Below are 18,053 nucleotides of genomic sequence, written 5' to 3'. Positions count from 1 at the left end.
AAAAAAAAAACACTGCCCACGAAATTTCTGTTGAGTAATATATTTACGGTTGCCAGAAAAATCAGTAATGTCCTGATTTTTCAAAATTTGTACTGATTTGTACTGAATTTTCAATTCAAACAAAATACTTTAAGATTCTCTTACGGTTTTTACATAACGTTGGAACTTCCTTAAACTGTACTGTAAAAAGTAAGAAGAAAATAATTTAATTATAGTTGACATGCTTCAGATAATGTTTGATGTGCCAAAGAAATTATTACAACAAAAAGGCGAATTGTTTTATGGGCATATCGCCGGGTCATTTACGTGCTAGTTACAATAATATGATGAGCTTAAATTATTTAAAAAGAAAGCTGACGATTTTTCTGTCGAGTGTTGCTAGTTATCTCGAAAATAACTTTCAGTTTAATAACAAAAAATTTTAATATTCGAATTGCTTTTGCCAATAACGTACAATTATTTGTTCACAATTCACTGACATTGTAAAAGGGTTTTGCACACGAGGCATAGAGTTAAATAGATACTCTTTTTAGCGAATTCTTAGTCTTTCAAAGTTTTTGCGTAGTTGAAAAAATAATTTAAGCTATGAGGAATTATATATGAAGTCCTTAAATAGTGGTACTTTTCCACATTTGAAAAAAAAAAGAATGGTGTTCAAACGAAGCAAATGAGAGGATCTTAAGTATAAAGTTTGCTTCCTGGCGTAAAGAGAGAAACCGGCTTCTAATTCAAATTTTTTAAAGTAAACTTCTTATTAGAAGTAGTTTTAAAATGAAATGTATAGAATTATTTGACTATTTAAACCCTGAAGATGGAAATGATCTCATTATTGCTATCAAAAATGTCATACATATAAAATAATTTATTGGTTTCTGTGTACAATGATGTGTACACTCATGCTAAAATGAATAACACCTTTATTTTTTATGAACTATATTTTATTTATAAACCAAAATATTGTTAAAAACAAGTACTCTGGCGGTTTAAAGTATTATCTGTTACTAGGGTTGCCAGATTTTGAAACAGAGCAAGGAGTACATTTATATTTTCGATAGAAAAAAAACAGTACAAGGCATAAAAAAGGAGTACATTTTTTTTAAATTTTTTGTACATTTTATTGTTACAAATTACCATTAATTAGGTAAAAACAAACAAAGATATCTTAGAAATCTTTTTCAAAGCAAAAATAAATGTGCTTTCCAGTAAGGGCGGTCGTTAAAGAAATGGTGATCGAAGGGGAAGTAAGCGTGGAACCTCCAAACGACCTTTTTGGAGAGGGTATGCACCGCCATTGCCAAAAATGTTACTCCAGACCACCTCGGCCCCCTGTGGTTCCCTAGGGACTCCTTAGAAAAATGGCCAAAAGTCACAATTTTCGCTTGCGTTTTTTCGCTTGAAAAACTCTGAATATTCATTTGCACGGGACATTTTATATACCCTTGCTAACAGAAGAGGTGCCACATGAAATGTTATACATTTTTGACAAAAGAAGAGGGGTTTCTCCTCTCTTCTTCGGCAACAAGAAAGGAGAACTCTACGTAGTAAGGGTTACAAACCCTAAGCGCGGCCAAAGGCCGCCTACGCTGGAAGGAATTCTACCCAAAAATACTGTGGACGCAAGTGAATATTGTGATTTATGGCGATTTTTCCAAGGGGTTCCTAGGGACCCATAGGAGGACTAGGTGGTCGGGGGCTGCATTTTTGTCAATGGCGATTCATGCCCTCTCCAAAAAGGTGGGTAGAGATGTCCCTTCGCTCACCGCGTATTCAATGACCACCCTTATAGGAATGTTTCCCCAAAAGAATTCTAGAAAAGAATTCTAGAAATTTCCTGAATGTATGGCCATTTTTTTTTAATTTCAGCCTTATAATTAATTTTATATTTTTCTGTTTTTTATACCCGAGCGCCCTGCACGTATCTGGCTACGACCATGCTTACGTAGGGACACGATATCGAACCGAAAGTATCGATATAGTACTAATTTAAAGTATCGCTGTAAAAGTATCGGGTACCCATTAATATCGTAATAAAAAGACTCGATATTCCAAATATCGATACAAAACTCAAACAATTAAATATGAATGTTGGTCTCATTTTCTTTAAAGAATTAACACTTTGCACTTTAGTAAGTGCTTCTCTGAAGGCGTGCCTCATTGCAACCTTAGATAATGCACATTTCTGCGGTTTAAAGCGCAAAATATATCCATATTGCTTTACATATAAATTCCAAAGTAAGTAAGATTATAGTAGGACATAGATTTGCAAGAGATGGAACCCTAGCTAAGGCTAAAATTCATAAAGCACAAGTCCGGCAACGCCACGTTTCACAAACAGCTGTATACTAGGGTTATGATGTTTTAGATTAAAAAGCTTAAGTGGCATAACCCTGATTTAAAACACTGGAAAAGTTATATGGAATCGTTGAAATATAAAATAAATTGAAATAGAATAAACTGAACATATATTATAACCAACTTAAATATAATATGGTTCATTGCCTGGTACCAACGACTTTTGCAAATTCAAAAGGAGGCCGAAAAAGTCCCAACCCTACTGTTCAGTTTCTCGCCAGTGCATTGCCACTTTTTTAAGGCCATTTATTTCATATTTTTGAGAACTATGCATAAACGGGACCTTTTTTAAGTTCATGAAATGAAGAATTCATGAACTCTGTCGCATAAACGTAGTAACATTAATGTAATGTATATTTACGATTCGATACGATACAAGGGTTCTGGTACTCTATTCCAAAAAATATCGTTTGAAAACTATCGAGCAAAAAGTATCGGTATCGAATGGGAAAAATATCGATATGGTATCATATCGTATCGAAATTCGTGTCCCTATGCTTACATCTTTTCACTATCACACTTAACTTTGCTTACTAAGTAGTGTTTGCCACAATATGGATGGCAAAGTACAGGGCGTAAAATAATAACTGTCGCACAGGTTTTGTGAAAAATAAAAGGGTCCTTTATAGATTTTGCGAAAAAGTATTTCTTGTTAACTTTGTGAATATTCTACTTTAATTTTATTAACTAGTTTTAAAATTTTAATCCTTATTTGCATTTGTCAGCTTTGGGAGATAAGTACATGCGGCACGCACGTCTTTTTCAGGTGTATTTTTTCTTAGACTTTGTATAAAAAAAAACTGTGTAGGGTTGGTCGAATGAATGCCCTCCTTATCACCAGTTCCGAGTCTTTTCGATTGCTGAGTATGATGCCTTATGTTGGGCAAAAGACGGAGTATAATGGACCCAAATTGGGAAAATTAGCTTATGGTTACAGAAGATAATAAAGTAACCGACGAATACTTGCGTGCCGCTTGCGCTTTTCTCCCAAACCAGTTGGTAAACCCAAATGAAGGTAAAAATTTAAAAACTAATTAATAAAATTTAAGCAAAATGTAGAAAATTAACAATAACCTACTTTTTTACTTTCGCTTTTCTCTCAAAATGTTTAGCGCCGGTAAACCTAAATGAAGGTTAAAATTTAAAAACGAATTAGTAAAGTTTAAGTAAAATCTGTGGATCATTAACAATAAACTCTTTTTTCGCAAAATCTGTAAAAATCCCTTTTATTTTTAAAAAAAAACTATGCAATAGTTATTATTTTACTCGCTGTATAAAATATTAATAGCTGGAAAAAGGAGTACAAAAGAAGTACAAAGCTAATAAAGGAGTACATTTCCAGTTATTTTTTTTTGGGAGTACAAGGTAGTAAATTGCAATAAAAGGAGTACGTTTACTCCCAAAAGCAGTTCGCCTGGCAACCCTATCTGTTACTTACATTCATGATACAAAAAATAAGGTAGTTTCATTGTCACTTTTCGGGCGCCATATTAAATACCTGACAATTAAGCAGATTGTGACATTTCGTGCTGCCCTACCTAGTCCTCAATAATCATTTATTTATTGTAAAAATATATTTACAAAATTAAAAAGAAATTTCGATATGCGGAAATTGAAATTCATGATATGATAAATGTTATAGTTATGGACGATAGGAGGTACTCCCGATTGAACTGGCACTCAGAGTCTGGAAGTAAGTAGTGTGTTAAGTGCAGCTTGGCCGTCACGTAAACTCCTTCCGCTCCACCTATTTTCCACAACGTAGTCCATATCCTTGAGGATTGCAAATACCTCAGCCTGGAAGACCGAAGCATACTTGCCAAGAGAAGAGTTAATGACGATAAGTGCAGCAGTGCATCAAGAACAACACCACGTATTGTAGAGAAATCTTTCGTATTGCACACGGAAATAGTTCTTTGAAGTTTTGCAAGCAGACCTCCCACGCTCTTGATTGGGAATCTGCTCCACCCTTTCACTGACGCATAGCTTATTATGGGTCTGATCATAGAGGTATAAATCCAAAGACCAGTTTAGAGGTTTTGTGTTCCTCGTTAGATTTCCACGAAAGTTTTGTATCCAGAGTTACTTATAGATACTTCATTTTCGGAGAATTCTGAATTGTGAATCTTTTTATTGTGAGGGCAATGAGACCATTCAACATTCTCCCAATCGCGGTTTCAGACTATGCTTCAATGACGAAGTATCTAACAATACATCTTCTTCGGACTATTTAACAAAAAAAAAAATGTTTTGTTATGTAAATTTATTTATTTTGTTTAAAATAAAATGAAAAACAGATTTTAATAAATAAATGTTTCAAAACTAGATTTTGTTTTATTTCTTCATCTCTGCACATCGATATTATTCAAAGGATCTTTTAAACGCTTGAGAAAAACGTTCAAATTTGATTATCGAACACATCAACTTACTATTGTTTGTATGTAAATTTTACTCCCAAATATTTAAAAGAAAATCTCCCCTATCAAAAAATTTCAATGTGGCAAAGCTATGCTTAATGTTTACATCTGGAGAAATGTCAAAAATCTGCTTTATAATCAAAAAATGGCAGTAATGAAACTACCTTCTTTTTTGTATAATGCTTACATTCATAATTTTGCTATGAATAAAAGTCTACTGAAAAGAACTTATTTTTTTGGCATGAAAAAGTATAACATTTTCGAGCCTCTGCAAAACAATATATTGATGCAATATATCTATATACCGTTAAATCTAAAAATCCAAAAATTATGGTCCGAACACTGAAAGGAGTTGGAAACAGTTTTTGTATACGAGTACGCACGATTTTTTTTTACTCTTGTTTTGCCTGTTTTTGATCACTTGTGTTAAATGTATCTGAGGCACTGGAAACTTCTAAAGAGGCTGAAATTAAAGGTCAAACCTTCATCTATAAGAAAATAACCACGGGTCAACAAAATCTATGCTGACTAGAATATCACAGCCGATACTTATAGGATTTAAACACAAATCTGATCTTAGAACTTTTTAATTGGCTCTAGTTTTCAAGCAATTAAGGTTTCAAGGTGCCTTCCTAATCTTCATTTCCACTGCTAGTGTCAGTGTTCATCGGTATTTGGTGATTAATCCAAGAAAACTCGACTTGTACATCAAAAATTGGTACAGGAATTTCTGCAGTATGTGGATAAAGGCTGTTAACAATTGAAACATTTTTTTCCCTCCCCCAATATTGCATCAATTTATTGTTTTACAGATGCTCAAGAATGTCCAAAAATGGTTTTTTTGGCACCTTTAACCCTTAGTTCCTCAAAAAGTGGAGCCAATCTAATATTTTTAGGGTCAGATTCGGATTCTACGGAACCGGCTGTAATATTTCAGGCAACATAACATGGTTTAAATTTTGTTGGCCTGGTAATTGATGCGGTGGTTTAGATTGTAACGACTTTCTTCTAAAGGGCTGCCTAAACAAAAAAAGGGGAAATTTGTAGGTGCATGAACAGTCGGCGGTTCTGCATACCTTGCTATGCTACAGCTTAGTTCAGGGAAAATGGGCGTGGGCTTGCCTCAGCGCATGCAACGTAAGCCTTACTAAAAATATAAATGTATGCAGATACGAAAACGAAATGATTGAAACCAGCTTAGAAAACTTTGAAAGAAGCAGCAAAAAAAAAATAAGAAAAAGGAGCAAGCATGAAAAGAGCACAAAGAAAAAGAAACCCAACAGTAACAATGCACCTGGAGGGGAGATAAGATGGCTTTTCTCCCTCATTCGTTACCCACCCAACCTGTTAACAGATTATTGATTCATTCTATTAACCCTATGGTTCCTCATTTCACCTTATCAAGACATTATCCCATCTTTTGTCTTTAATAGAGACATCTTTAACAATTTTCAGCACAAGGTTTACTTACAGTCTAATAACAATAATTATTAATAACAATTTTTATAATAATTGAGAAAAAAACAAAATGTTCTACACAACTCGTAGCTACTATTATGCTAAATGCAATTTCCACATAGAGCAAAAAAAAGGTTGGAGATATACTTGTATTGCCAACTATTAAACCATAGCAAAATCAAAATTAAATTTATGTAAATATGCAAATGAACAAAATAAGGAATTGTATATGATCAAACTTACTTGTAAATGTTAGCAGCATCGATGGGTGGGCCCAGCGACGATGATGTGGTTGGGAGTTCGATCCAACTCAGTTGCTTTTCTGTCGATCAAGTTCGATAGGGGGTGTGGTTCGACATTTAATTTTAGGCATACATGTATGCGCTTAATACCTAATTATGAAACTAAACCTAGGAGACCTTACTTAATCTGACTAAAAGTCGTATTCATAAATACTACCAATTGAGAAAAACAGTTTATACAGTTAGTAGAAATAAATATTGCTATTAATTCTAAATAGGTTGCATATGAGATTTCTTCTCTTTCGCGAATAGTTATATTCGCCTAGATATCAATCTAACTTTCTCCGCTTCGTTCGGTCCTTAGATATTTAATATCAAATTCACGACCTCTTAAAAATTCACGTGGGATCGGTTGAAAATATATCCACAATTTGTATATTTAAATTTTTTTTTATACGACTAACGTTACGTTAAATTTACATACATTATTCTTTTTGTTGCAAGGTTGACCTTATATTTGAAGGAGATTCATACTTTCCTCTTTAGATAAGACTTTCTTTTAGCTAGAAATTAATTCTCAAAAAAAAAAGGGGTAAGTAAGCTAACTATAGATTAGTAGCAAATATGTGTGAGGAACGAAATTAATGGGCTAACTTCAGTCAGTAAAGGCTAATGTAGTTCGCCTGGGCGATCCGCACGTTATTTACCCTGTCCTGGATTATTGCGTGGGGGAAGAAGTTTCGACCGAATTGTCGGCCACACGAGTGCATTCCAATGGGCTCACAGTTTGTTGCCAACGCCACTGGTGGTGATGAAATTCAAAATTTACTTTTTTTTTTCCAAACAAACCAAAGGTACCAAAACCTCATTTCGCCTTAACCTACCTCAATCAGAAACATGCGTCCAAAATATGAATTCGCAATTATACCACAAAACCAAACACTATATATTGGCTTTGGTTTCACACAAAAACATTTGCACTTTTATGAAAATTTAATTTTTAAAGTTTAAGCTGACTTTTAATAAGACGGCGTTCACTTTTCACAATAGTATTCGGGCTGGTCGTTCTAAGTCAAATGAAGGAGAAAAAGAAGTGATGGTGTTTGAGAAGTCTGTCAGGTTAGCGGTACCTTGTACATAAGTCATTGTGTGACCAACGGTATAACCGCAGACTATTGTTCTCAAAAAAAAAAAGTGTAAATAGACATGTATGTATCCTAATTGTCTTGGCATAAGCGACTTAGCGCGCTCACTCACATTTCTTTGCTTCAGGTTAGTTTTACAGGCGCCTTATCAGCGCCCTTCAGCGTCCCTTGAAATTGTCTTGGCATAAGCGACTTAGCGCGCTCACTCACATTTCTTTGCTTCATGTTAGTTTTACAGGCGCCTTATCAGCGCCCTTCAGCGTCCCTTGAAATGCATCGGCCGATCGTCGCTCCCACGAACCTGTTTTTAACTTTGTACATATTATCACGTCATCGATCGCACGATTATTATTACATACATACATTCATACATGCTTAGTGGCGAGCTATCATGCGGGAGTTGGTGGTATGTCTTGTTGTTATCATCAAGCGTAAGTACATAGTAGCGTGAGCGGTTTGAGACCCGAAAACACAGTGGTAAATTATATTGACGCGTAGCCCTTACAAACTCCCTCGCCCAGGCAGATGCTACACGATACAACGCGGAAGTTAGCATATGCAACTATGCCCATAGGGTTTATAATTCAGAGCAAAAATTATATGCTTGTCAAGTCAAGAATGTTGGAATTTATTAAATCTGTTTACCAAATATCTTTCGCAAAAATATCTATCAAATCTATCAAATATCTATCTGTGTATAACCTCCTGTCAAATTTTAAATTCCCGCATTCGTGTGCGCAGATTATAAGCCCGAGAATTTTTGTCAAACCATTCAATATGTTGTAGTCATTTCCATGAGTTATCATGTTTTGCCCGAAAACAAGATAATATGGAGATTGACCTATAGTAAGGTGCAACCCGTTTCGCAAGGCACTGTTTATACTGCTGATGTAGCTGTCCCAATCCCGCTGGTCCTTTCGAACGTACGATCTCAAAGCTTCATTAATACTCCTATTAACGCGCTCAGAAGCATTGGACTGTGGCGAGTATACTGCCGTGCGCATATGTCTAATGCCGTACACTCAGAAAAAAAATCGTGTTAAATTAACCAAAAATCTACCAATTTCGTGGTTAATCTTTTTCAACACGTCGTATAATGTAAATCATCGTTTAAAACTGTAAATTTAACACTATTGACAAGGTTTAGTTTGACATGATCAAAATTGTTGAGTTAACACGAAAAATTTGTTGATTTTACCTGAAATTTAACATTGTAATTTGGTTTACAAGAATTATTGTTAAATTAACAATAAATGATCGTGTTTAATTAATACGATGAAAACTGTAAAAGTGACACCAAAAATTTGTTGAATTTACCTTACATTTAATCGTATTAAAATAACACTAATTTATGTTTAATTTAACACTGTCCCCTCCCTCTGCTTTACAATAAATAAAACGCTCATTGGTTTAATACTTTTTAACATGGTTTTATTTACATTTGTTTAACAAATAGCATTTATACAAATACACAAATATACAAATAACGAATAGCGAAAAGCATTTCATAAAGTATGTGTATGTACATATATACATACATATGTGCACATGCATGTTTTTGTGCACAAAAACTCAATACATATAAGCTATTTTTTATTTTCAAAATTTTACCTATCAACCTTTTGTACACTTCCTCATCGAAACTCATTTTTACACAAATTATTTCCTTTAAATTTATGTTTTTGCACGGGGCTGCGGCGGCGTCGGTCTGCGGCAGAGGACTCTCAATTTCACTGCAAATGAGCACTTCGCCGCTCGGAACAATTAAAAATAAATCACCGCATTCTTCTTCATTTCCTTCAAAAAGGCAGCCCATTTTATTAATTTATTTAAACTTTTCACAAAAACAAGCACATTAAAAAGCACAAATAAATAGCACAATAAATAGCAGCGCAATGAATGCGTGTTTGACAATTCGCGAAAATCGAAGCAAGCACAGCGGCTAGTGCTGCGAAACTATCGATGGGACCATCGATGTTATCGATTGGGCCAAGGCTATAGTCACTATCGATGGCCGATTCTTTGCCGATTAGATCCTGAATATAAATTCATTTCAAGAACATATGCTTTTATAAACTTTTATAATAACAAAAGAAACACAAATAACTAAATAACATTAGGTGTGCATATGAAGTAACAAATAGTCAGTACTAATTTGTACTGAAAGCTGCAAATTTTTACTGGAAAAGTATATAATAACCCGGAAAATTTGCAAGAGAGCACTGAATCGAGAGCGTAACAATACGGGAGAACTGCAAATTCTTGCTAGTGAAATTTTTATTATCAGAAATTAGCTAGCAGAAGAAGAAGAAGAATACATGAATCCGCCAATTGTTGAATTGGTTTAGCACAAACAAAAGTAAAATTAGTGGAAAACAAAATATTAATGATGTACTGGACTGTGTAAGTGCTTGTATGTAAAGCAAAGAGTTTAAAACTGAATTATTAATAGTAAGATGTTAACAGAAGAATGTCAAAACGGTGCAACAACTATTCACTTGCAAGTTTTTACTAGTTTTGTGTTCAGTAACATTTTCTGCTAGTTTTCTCTTCATCTCAATTTTACGCTCTATTTTGCAATTTTTTACTCTCGCTCTCGCTGCAATTTTTTACTGGAGAAGTTACTATACAAACCTATTACTTCATTCAAGAATCTGCCAAAATCGCCCGTTGTCGATTCTTTTGGCCGATACTAGCCTCGGCATTGGCCGATTTATCGGTCGGACTTAGCGTATACTTTGAATACACCCGTTCGTAGAAATTCGGATTCGGATTATCGCATTTTTGTAGATTTCACGAAAAATCGAACAACCTAGGATTCTGTAATAGCCCCCATTTATAGCTTATTCCCACCAAAAGCTTAACGCCATTTAAGAAGTTAGGTAAGTTTCACGTGGGGTGATCGGCAGGGTTTATTTCTTACATTTTTGCCTTTTTACTTTTTTTTTTCTTGTACTTAACATGAGAAATAACCCCCTTCAAGTTGTAATCTCCCTTTTTCAATAGGCATAAACTGCAGTTGAGGCTTGATGGAAATGAACTATTAGTTTGAAAATAAATTAAAAGTTGTATTTTCTTAGCTTTTAAATACGTTCAATATAATAAATGTACGTAAATAAAGTCTTATATGTGTACCCCTTTTCCATTTAACGGGCCCCATTATAAAGCATCGATATTATCGATGGTTGTCTATAAAAACAATCGAAAACCGTCGATGGTGTCACTATCGATAATTTTGCAGCACTAATAATGGGATAGTTTGTGTTGTTCTTTTTTCAAAACTTTTATCATGTTGTATTAACAGTATAATTTAGTTAAATTAACCAAAAAGGTGCTACTATCGATGGTTTTGCAGCACAAGTAACGGGATAGTTTATGTTGTTCTTTTTTCAACAGTTTTTTCATGTTGTATCAACAGTATAATTTAGTTGAATGAACCAGAAAGGCTAGTTGACTTTGAGAAGTAAATGCTATGTTTGAAACATCATGTAATTTGCAGAAATTGTTGTTGCTTTGTATGTAAAAATCGATCGTGGGAATCTAACATGAATCGTGTTGTTTAAAAATGAGGATTCTTTTTCTGGGTGTACTTGTCGAGAAATTTGATAAACTCCTTACTAACAAATTGGCTGCCGTTATCGGAAACTACAGTTTCGGGTACACCAAAGCAGTCGAAAATATTTGTTTTTAAAAATTGGACCACTAACGCTGAAGGAAATTTCTTTAAAGGCTTGAAAAACGTAAATTTTGAATAATGGTCTAAGACAATGAGAATGCCAATATTGCCCTTTTTTGAGCGGGGAAATGGTCCTTTCATATATACGCAAACGTCAAGCTGTGAAGCTGCGTTTTCCTGTGATCTGTTTAAATTTTGTGTTTTATAAAGCTATTTACGCTTATTAAAGTAAAAAATTAAAAAAAGTGTTAATAAACTTCTGGTGCACAATTTAAGGATAAGTAAAACATCAAAATTTCCTGTAAATTTGATTAATTTAACTTGATATTCTTAATTGCTTGTGCCGAGTATTTTGTTTCATATAATATATTGTTGTTGTACAATTGTTTTTGTTTGTGCACATTGATTTTGCTCTTTTTGTCTTTTTGTCATTTCTGCTGTTTCATCTTTGTCACAGCTGTTTGCGTTGTGTGTATTAGGTGTCAAATATACAGTGCATCTAAAACTGTTCGCTAACTGATATTTACCAGCTGATTGGTTCACTGATTAATACATCGTTTTCAAAACCGTTTTTGCTTTTTTGCTTCTAAAACCTAGGTTAGGTTAGGTTACACTGGCCGGCTGTTGCGCCTTACATAGACCCGTTGGTCCTTTGTAGTGCCAGATGGAGGTCCGTTTTACTGCGGTCTAAAGTAGTCGTCGTATAGGACGTCAACGCTTTTTGCGAAGTTCAAGAGTGCCTTAATATCCAGTTTTGAAACCTCCTCTAGTCCTTTAAACTGCGAAGCTCCGAGATAACTAAGACGATTTCTAGCTAAGGCCGGACAGAAACAGAGGAGGTGTTCCAACGTCTCACTCATGCCTTCCTCCCTGCACTTCCTGCATGCGTCACTGTTACTAATGCCCATTCTGCTTGCGTGGGATGCCAGTAGGTTGTGGCCCGTCATTAGGCCGACAACTGTCCTGCACTCCCTACGTGACCGTGTAAGCAAGAAATGGGTGTTTCCTTTGCTGCTATTGCACATGATCTTGGAGGTTTTGCATGTCGCTAATGCGTTCCATCTCCCCCTGATCCGGCACCCAGCTCTTTCGGAAATTTCATTGTAGATCGTTTTTAGCGACTTTTGTATTTCCCGTACTGGTTCGCTAGCAAGACGGATGGCACCTTTGGCAATCTCATCAGCTATTTCGTTCCCTAAAATGCCCTTGTGGCCTGGAACCCAGTATATATGCAGCCGTTTACTCTCGGCCGCCCTGTCTACTGCTTCCCTGCTTCTAAGGACATTTTCTGACGCAATACGATGTGAGATTATGGCCTTAATCGCCGCCTGGCTATCGACATATATATTGATATTTTTTATATAATTTCCTGCGTTGCTAGCTATTTCAGCAGCTTTCCCTACAGCGAAGACTTCCGCCTGGAAAATACTGCAGTACTCTGGAAGCTTGAAGGGTTGCCTGAGGTCTAGCTCGGCGCAATAGACTCCGGCGCCCACTCCATCAGCCATTTTTGATCCATCCGTGTAGATGTTATACGTTACGCCGGCGGGTCGCGTGCTCATGCGCCATCCGCCCTCCTTAACCGTAGCTTTAAACCTTCTTCCCCAGATGAAGCGTGGGGGTATGTGGTCTATTTTGTCCTCCATCCCCCTGCCTATCGAGCTGTGCCCGAAGGTTCTTGCGGAGAATTCACCTAAGGCCATCAATCTCGTGGCGGATTTCGCTGCAGTGCTCTCCACCGCGATGTCGATTGGTGGTAGGCCAAGTAGCCTTTCAAGTGCCGCCGTTGGAGTGGTCCTTAGCGCTCCTGTTATGCACAGTGCAGCGAGCCGCTGTAATCGCTCCAATGGTTTTCTATACGAAATTTTGTTTGCAGCGGTCCACCATACCAGAGCACCGTAGAGCAATATGGGCTTAACTACCGCTGTGTAACACCAATGCATGAGGCCAGGGGATAGGCCCCATGTGGTGCCCAGCATCTTTTTACATGCGTAAAGGGCACCACTGGCCTTTTTCACCCTTTCCTCCACATTTAGCTTCCACATCAGTTTGCTGTCCAAAATTACTCCCAGGTACTTGGTGTGATCCTTGATTGATAGCTCCGCCCCGTTGAGCCTCGGGGGTTTCCACGCGGGGATTTTGTACCTTCTTGTGAACAGTACCGCATCCGTTTTGTCAGCATTTACCTCTAAGTTGACTGTTGTCGCCCATCGATGTACGACCCTTAGAGCGCTTTCCATTACGTTACTGATGGTGTCTAGGAATTTCCCCGTAACAACTATAGCTATGTCGTCCGCATAGGCAATTAGTCTGGGTGCTTTCCCTTCGAATTTTCCCAGAAGCTCATTCGCTACGAGTAGCCACAGGAGTGGTGACAGAACACCACCCTGAGGAGTTCCTCTATGCGCTAGTCTGAGCAACCTGGCTTCGTTCCACTCCGCCTTAATTTTCCTGCAGCTCAGCAGGCTTTTTATCCATAGTAGGATGGCAGACTCTACCTGGGCTGCTTCTAGGCTTTCCATTATTGCCTCATAGGAGACATTATTAAATGCCCCGCTTATGTCCAGAAAGACCCCTAGGGCATATTCTTTATGCTCCAGAGCTTTTTCTATTACCGCGGTTAGTGAGTGAAGTGCAGTCTCAGTGGATCTACCCTTCGTGTAGGCATGCTGCGCCTTTGATATGCTGGCCGACGGCAGCTTATCCCTAATGTAGGCGTCCAGAATCTTTTCGAGCGTCTTTAGAAGGAATGAAGTTAGACTAATTGGTCTGTATTCTTTCGAATAGAGGGGATTTCCCTTGCCCGCCTTCGGTATGAATACGACCCTCGCCTCTCTCCAAAGGACAGGCACATAGTTTAGTCTTAAACATCCCTCGTATATTGTTTTCAAGTATGGTGTCAGCACTGCGGAAATTTTTTGCATCATGGCTGGAAAGATACCGTCTGTGCCTGGGGACTTAAACGGCCCGAAGCCATCGATTGCCCACCGTATTTTTTCTTCCGTTATGATGTCCGGGGGGACATTTTCCACGCTATCTCCTAGAAGTTGCAGATCTATGCTGTCTGTACACCCCGGAAAGTGTGTGTTGACTAGGTCTTCCAGTGAGTCCTCACTGCTTCCAGTCCACTCTCCACATTTTTTACGTAGTAACCTTGGATTAGTCGGGTTCTTGGATAGCAATTTCCTTAGCCTGGCTACCTCGGTTGTTTTTTCTAATTCGCCGCAGAAGCTCTTCCACGACTCCCGCTTGCATTTACGAATCTCTTTCTTGTATTCCTTAAGTACTTCCTTGTATTCCATCCAGCAGAACTCGTCATCGGCTACCTTGGCCAGTTTGAAGAGTTCCCTAACATTTTTCCTGAGTGCTCCGAGCCCCCTGTTCCACCAAGGTGGCTTTGAACCTCGCTTGGCATGTAGCGGAGGGCATGCGATGCAATAAGCTTTATTTAGAGTGTTGGTAAGTGAGACTACCAGTTCCTCCAATTCAGAGTGGGAGTCACTTACCCTATGCTTGGTTAAATTCTTCCTCACTACCCTTTCATACAATTCCCAGTTTGTATTCCTGTGATTTCTGAAGGTTTCGCTTTTTGTACGGGCTGAGAATTTTACCTGAAATCCTACATACCTATGGTCAGAGAACGAGGGTGTACTAAGCACCTCCCAATTCTGTACTCCGATTCCCCCACTAGTGTGGAGTGTTATGTCAAGGACGTTCTTCGAGGTAGGGCCAATATAAGTTGGTTCCTCACCCCGGTTAGCTATATCTAAATTACTTATTAATATAAAGTTTAGTAAAGACTCACCCCTTTCGTTGGTATCTCCACTCCCCCATACTGTGTTGTGCGCATTGGCATCCGCGCCTATGATGAGTGGGCGTTTCGCCTTCTCGGCCTCTCCCACCAACCTCCGGAGCTCGTTTGGTGGCGCCTCCTCGTCGTGAGGCATGTAACAAGATGCAAGGAGTATTGTATCATCCTTGCCATCCTTCACAGCTACCACCGTCAGATCATCTGAAGAGAAATTAAGATCAATATAAGAGTGTATACTTTTCTTTACCAGTATAGCTGTTCTTACCCTGTTTGTTGCACTCGGGATGTGCGTATAGTAAGTTTGCGACTTTAGTCCAGCTACCACGTTTCCCGACGCTATCCATGGCTCCTGGACTAACGCCGCATCGTAGCCGATCCTCTCTAAATTGAGGAGGAGCTCGGCAGAGGCGACCTTGCTTTTATGCAGATTTATTTGAAGAACCTTCACTGCAAGGATCAGGATTCTTTTCGGGGTCGGGTAGAATCTCCGGATCGCCCTTCTCGGTCTCCTGGAGCTTCAAGGTGGCCTCCAGGATCTCTCCCAGATCCTTCTCGACCTCTCGCTCCTCCAGCGTGTTGGCATTGTTATCGGCCAGGCTTCGCTTCTTCAGGCGAAGGTATACGCTACCTATGCCCCACGCCATCTTCCCGAACCTAGCGTATAGTATGTCTTCGGCCGGCTTGTTGATTTGGAGGATGTAATTTTGGCTGCCATCCTCCTTACAGGAGTTGGTGACCTTTAACACCCTCCAATCTCCCGTCGGCACGTCTGGGTTCTGTCTCTGCAGAAGCCGCAGCGCATTCTCCGGTTTTACCGTGCGGGGTATGAGCACCTTCGCTTTCGGTATGGATGGTATGCAGCTGCGGTCCACAACCTCCAAGACGGCGCCCTCCCACAGGCCTTGAAGCGTCGCAACAGCTTCCTTTACCCATAGTAGAGAGGGATCGTCCTTGCATTTTATTATTTTCACCCCATTTAGCCACCCCGCACCATCGAAAGTTGGCATGGTCGTGGTGGGGTCCCCATCCATTTTTGCGACAAGCGCATCCAGCAGCTTATGTTCTACTGCTCCCCAGTGCTCCTGAGAGATTTGTCCCAGCGGATTGCTCCGGTCTATGAGTGCCACGATAAGGTGTCTTCTGGCTACCTCACTGGCCATTGCCGCCGCTCTCGATGTAGTCGGTCTCTCTAGATCGAGCCTGACGTTTGGCTTTGCAGCGTCGTCTCTGCGCCTCGATTTTTTGGCTGGCCTTGCTGTCTCGCTTTCAGCTGACCGCTGCCTTTTAGCCGCGATTCCTTCCTCTATCCGGTTTGCGAATCCCGGATCCGTGGCAGTGAATCGTGGCCTTGCCGCGTAGTACGCCCGGCCTTCCTCCATTTTCTCCCTAGCCCAAGCCAACCTTTCCTCCTCTTCCTTCGTCCGGTTGGACTTGCAGCTAAGTCTCTCGTGGACTTTGACCGCCGCCTTGTATATTGCTTTTGCCTTCAACCCCTCCTTACTGGGTTTTGCCCTAGGCCTTTTCTTTGATGCCGAACAAGCACCTTTGGCATCCCCCGGAGAGCGTAGCAAGGCCTCCTCTTCTTGCGTGCAAACGCTCTCACCGCTTTCGAGGTCCGAGTCTTCGTGGACTGTGGCACCCCTGCGCTGTAGCGTCGCTTTGGCGGTAACACTACAACCGCTGTGAACCGCTCCCTTCACAGCGGAGGTGTGGCCGCTGGCGACACAGCAAGTAGACTCGCTGTGCCCGCCGGTGGTAGTAGCCACTTCTCCCACCGACGTTTGGGCTGATATCCCAGCCCGCTCTTCTTCCTTTCTGGCCTCCATGATGAGTTTTTATGTCAGGGAACCTCTACCCCTAGCGTTTTATACCTACCGCCAGGTACCTCGTTAGCAATGGCAGAAGTAGGCATACACCCCCCTCCCCCAGTTTCATATGCAGAGCAAAGCACTAGGAAGAGAAGGATGGATACGTATTCCTGCCTTCGCTAGACGCCGCCTGCTCCCACCGCCAAGACCCGCTCTAGGTACTAGCCTAGGTGCTAAGCTATCGCGGTGACAGCAGCGACGCCCATTGCCCAGTCGGCACCCGCGGGGAGGATTTAGCTAAGAGGATTTTTGCCGACCCTTCTAAAACCTAAAAAAAAAATAAATACAATTTTAAACATGTCGTGTATTTACACCAATTGCCACGTTAAAAGCGACTCCTATGTGTCATGCTGGCTCTGCGATGGGATTGCCAATATAAAATGTGCTGGCTTGAGCGGTAGAGTTTTAGACGCTATTAACGAGGGTAAGGGTCTTCGTTGGTCTTGTCAAAAATGTAGATCAACCGAAGTTGATTTATTTAAATTCTTCAGGCTGTCCAGAAATGGTTTTTCTGAAATCGGGAAGGATCTGTCGGCGCTTGTTGAGAAATTTAAGCATTACGAAAAAATGTTTAGGTCTTTCACTTGTCTCGACGACCCTCCACACTCTGAGGATAGCCGAGAAAATAAAGGTGGGCATGTTATTAGTCCACCTAAAAAGACAGCCACGGATTCTAGTAAAAAAAATCCTCCATCCCAGTCCTTAGAACTTATTAATTTATCTTCTCCATGCCCTCAGGCATTGGAGCCTCCGATTTCTAAAGCCATATCCACTAGGTCTACTTCTAAAAATAGTCAAACCGTTGATTTAACAGTGTTGCCATCAACATCTCAAACTCCACTGTCTAACTTAGTTCCTCCGAATAATTCGGAGCCCCGCACATCAGACATCATTACCAAAAAGTTGGTTGTAATTCCTCCGAGAAGATCAATCTTTGTCTCTAGATTTGCTAAAGATACTTCTTCGGATGATATAAAGTCATACATATCGACTAAAATTAGAACTAAAGATGTATTTATTCGTAAATTTAATTTTAAATACGATCGCGATATTTCATCTTTTAAAATTGATGTAGCTTCCGAAG

The 18,053-nt window shown here is 39.3% G+C and overlaps 1 protein-coding gene across 1 annotated transcript; it reads right to left on the bottom strand.

Moving 5' to 3' along the window:
- Nucleotides 1-15,100: 15,100 nt before the first annotated feature.
- LOC118748547 lies at nt 15,101-17,178 on the bottom strand. The gene is made up of 2 exons (XM_036483071.1): nt 15,367-17,178; nt 15,101-15,302 (listed from the first exon to the last, which is right to left on the bottom strand). Exon 1 carries the CDS (start codon nt 16,925-16,927, stop codon nt 15,521-15,523), a length of 1,407 nt encoding a protein of 468 aa, XP_036338964.1. The 5' UTR covers nt 16,928-17,178; the 3' UTR covers nt 15,101-15,302; nt 15,367-15,520.
- Between the last annotated feature and the right edge of the window lie 875 nt (nt 17,179-18,053).

This window comes from Rhagoletis pomonella, unplaced genomic scaffold (genome assembly GCF_013731165.1).
Source record: "Rhagoletis pomonella isolate Grant_MI unplaced genomic scaffold, Rhpom_1.0 Rhpom_scaffold_00001, whole genome shotgun sequence".
Classification (NCBI taxonomy): Eukaryota; Metazoa; Arthropoda; class Insecta; order Diptera; family Tephritidae; genus Rhagoletis; species Rhagoletis pomonella.
Note: the sequence above shows the minus strand (reverse complement) of the source record. Positions and strands in the feature narration are given on the sequence as shown.

What these genes read in the sequence shown, in the direction of transcription:
- LOC118748547 (XM_036483071.1), bottom strand. Translation starts at nt 16,927, where the DNA reads ATGGAGGCCAGAAAGGAAGAAGAGCGGGCTGGGATATCAGCCCAAACG.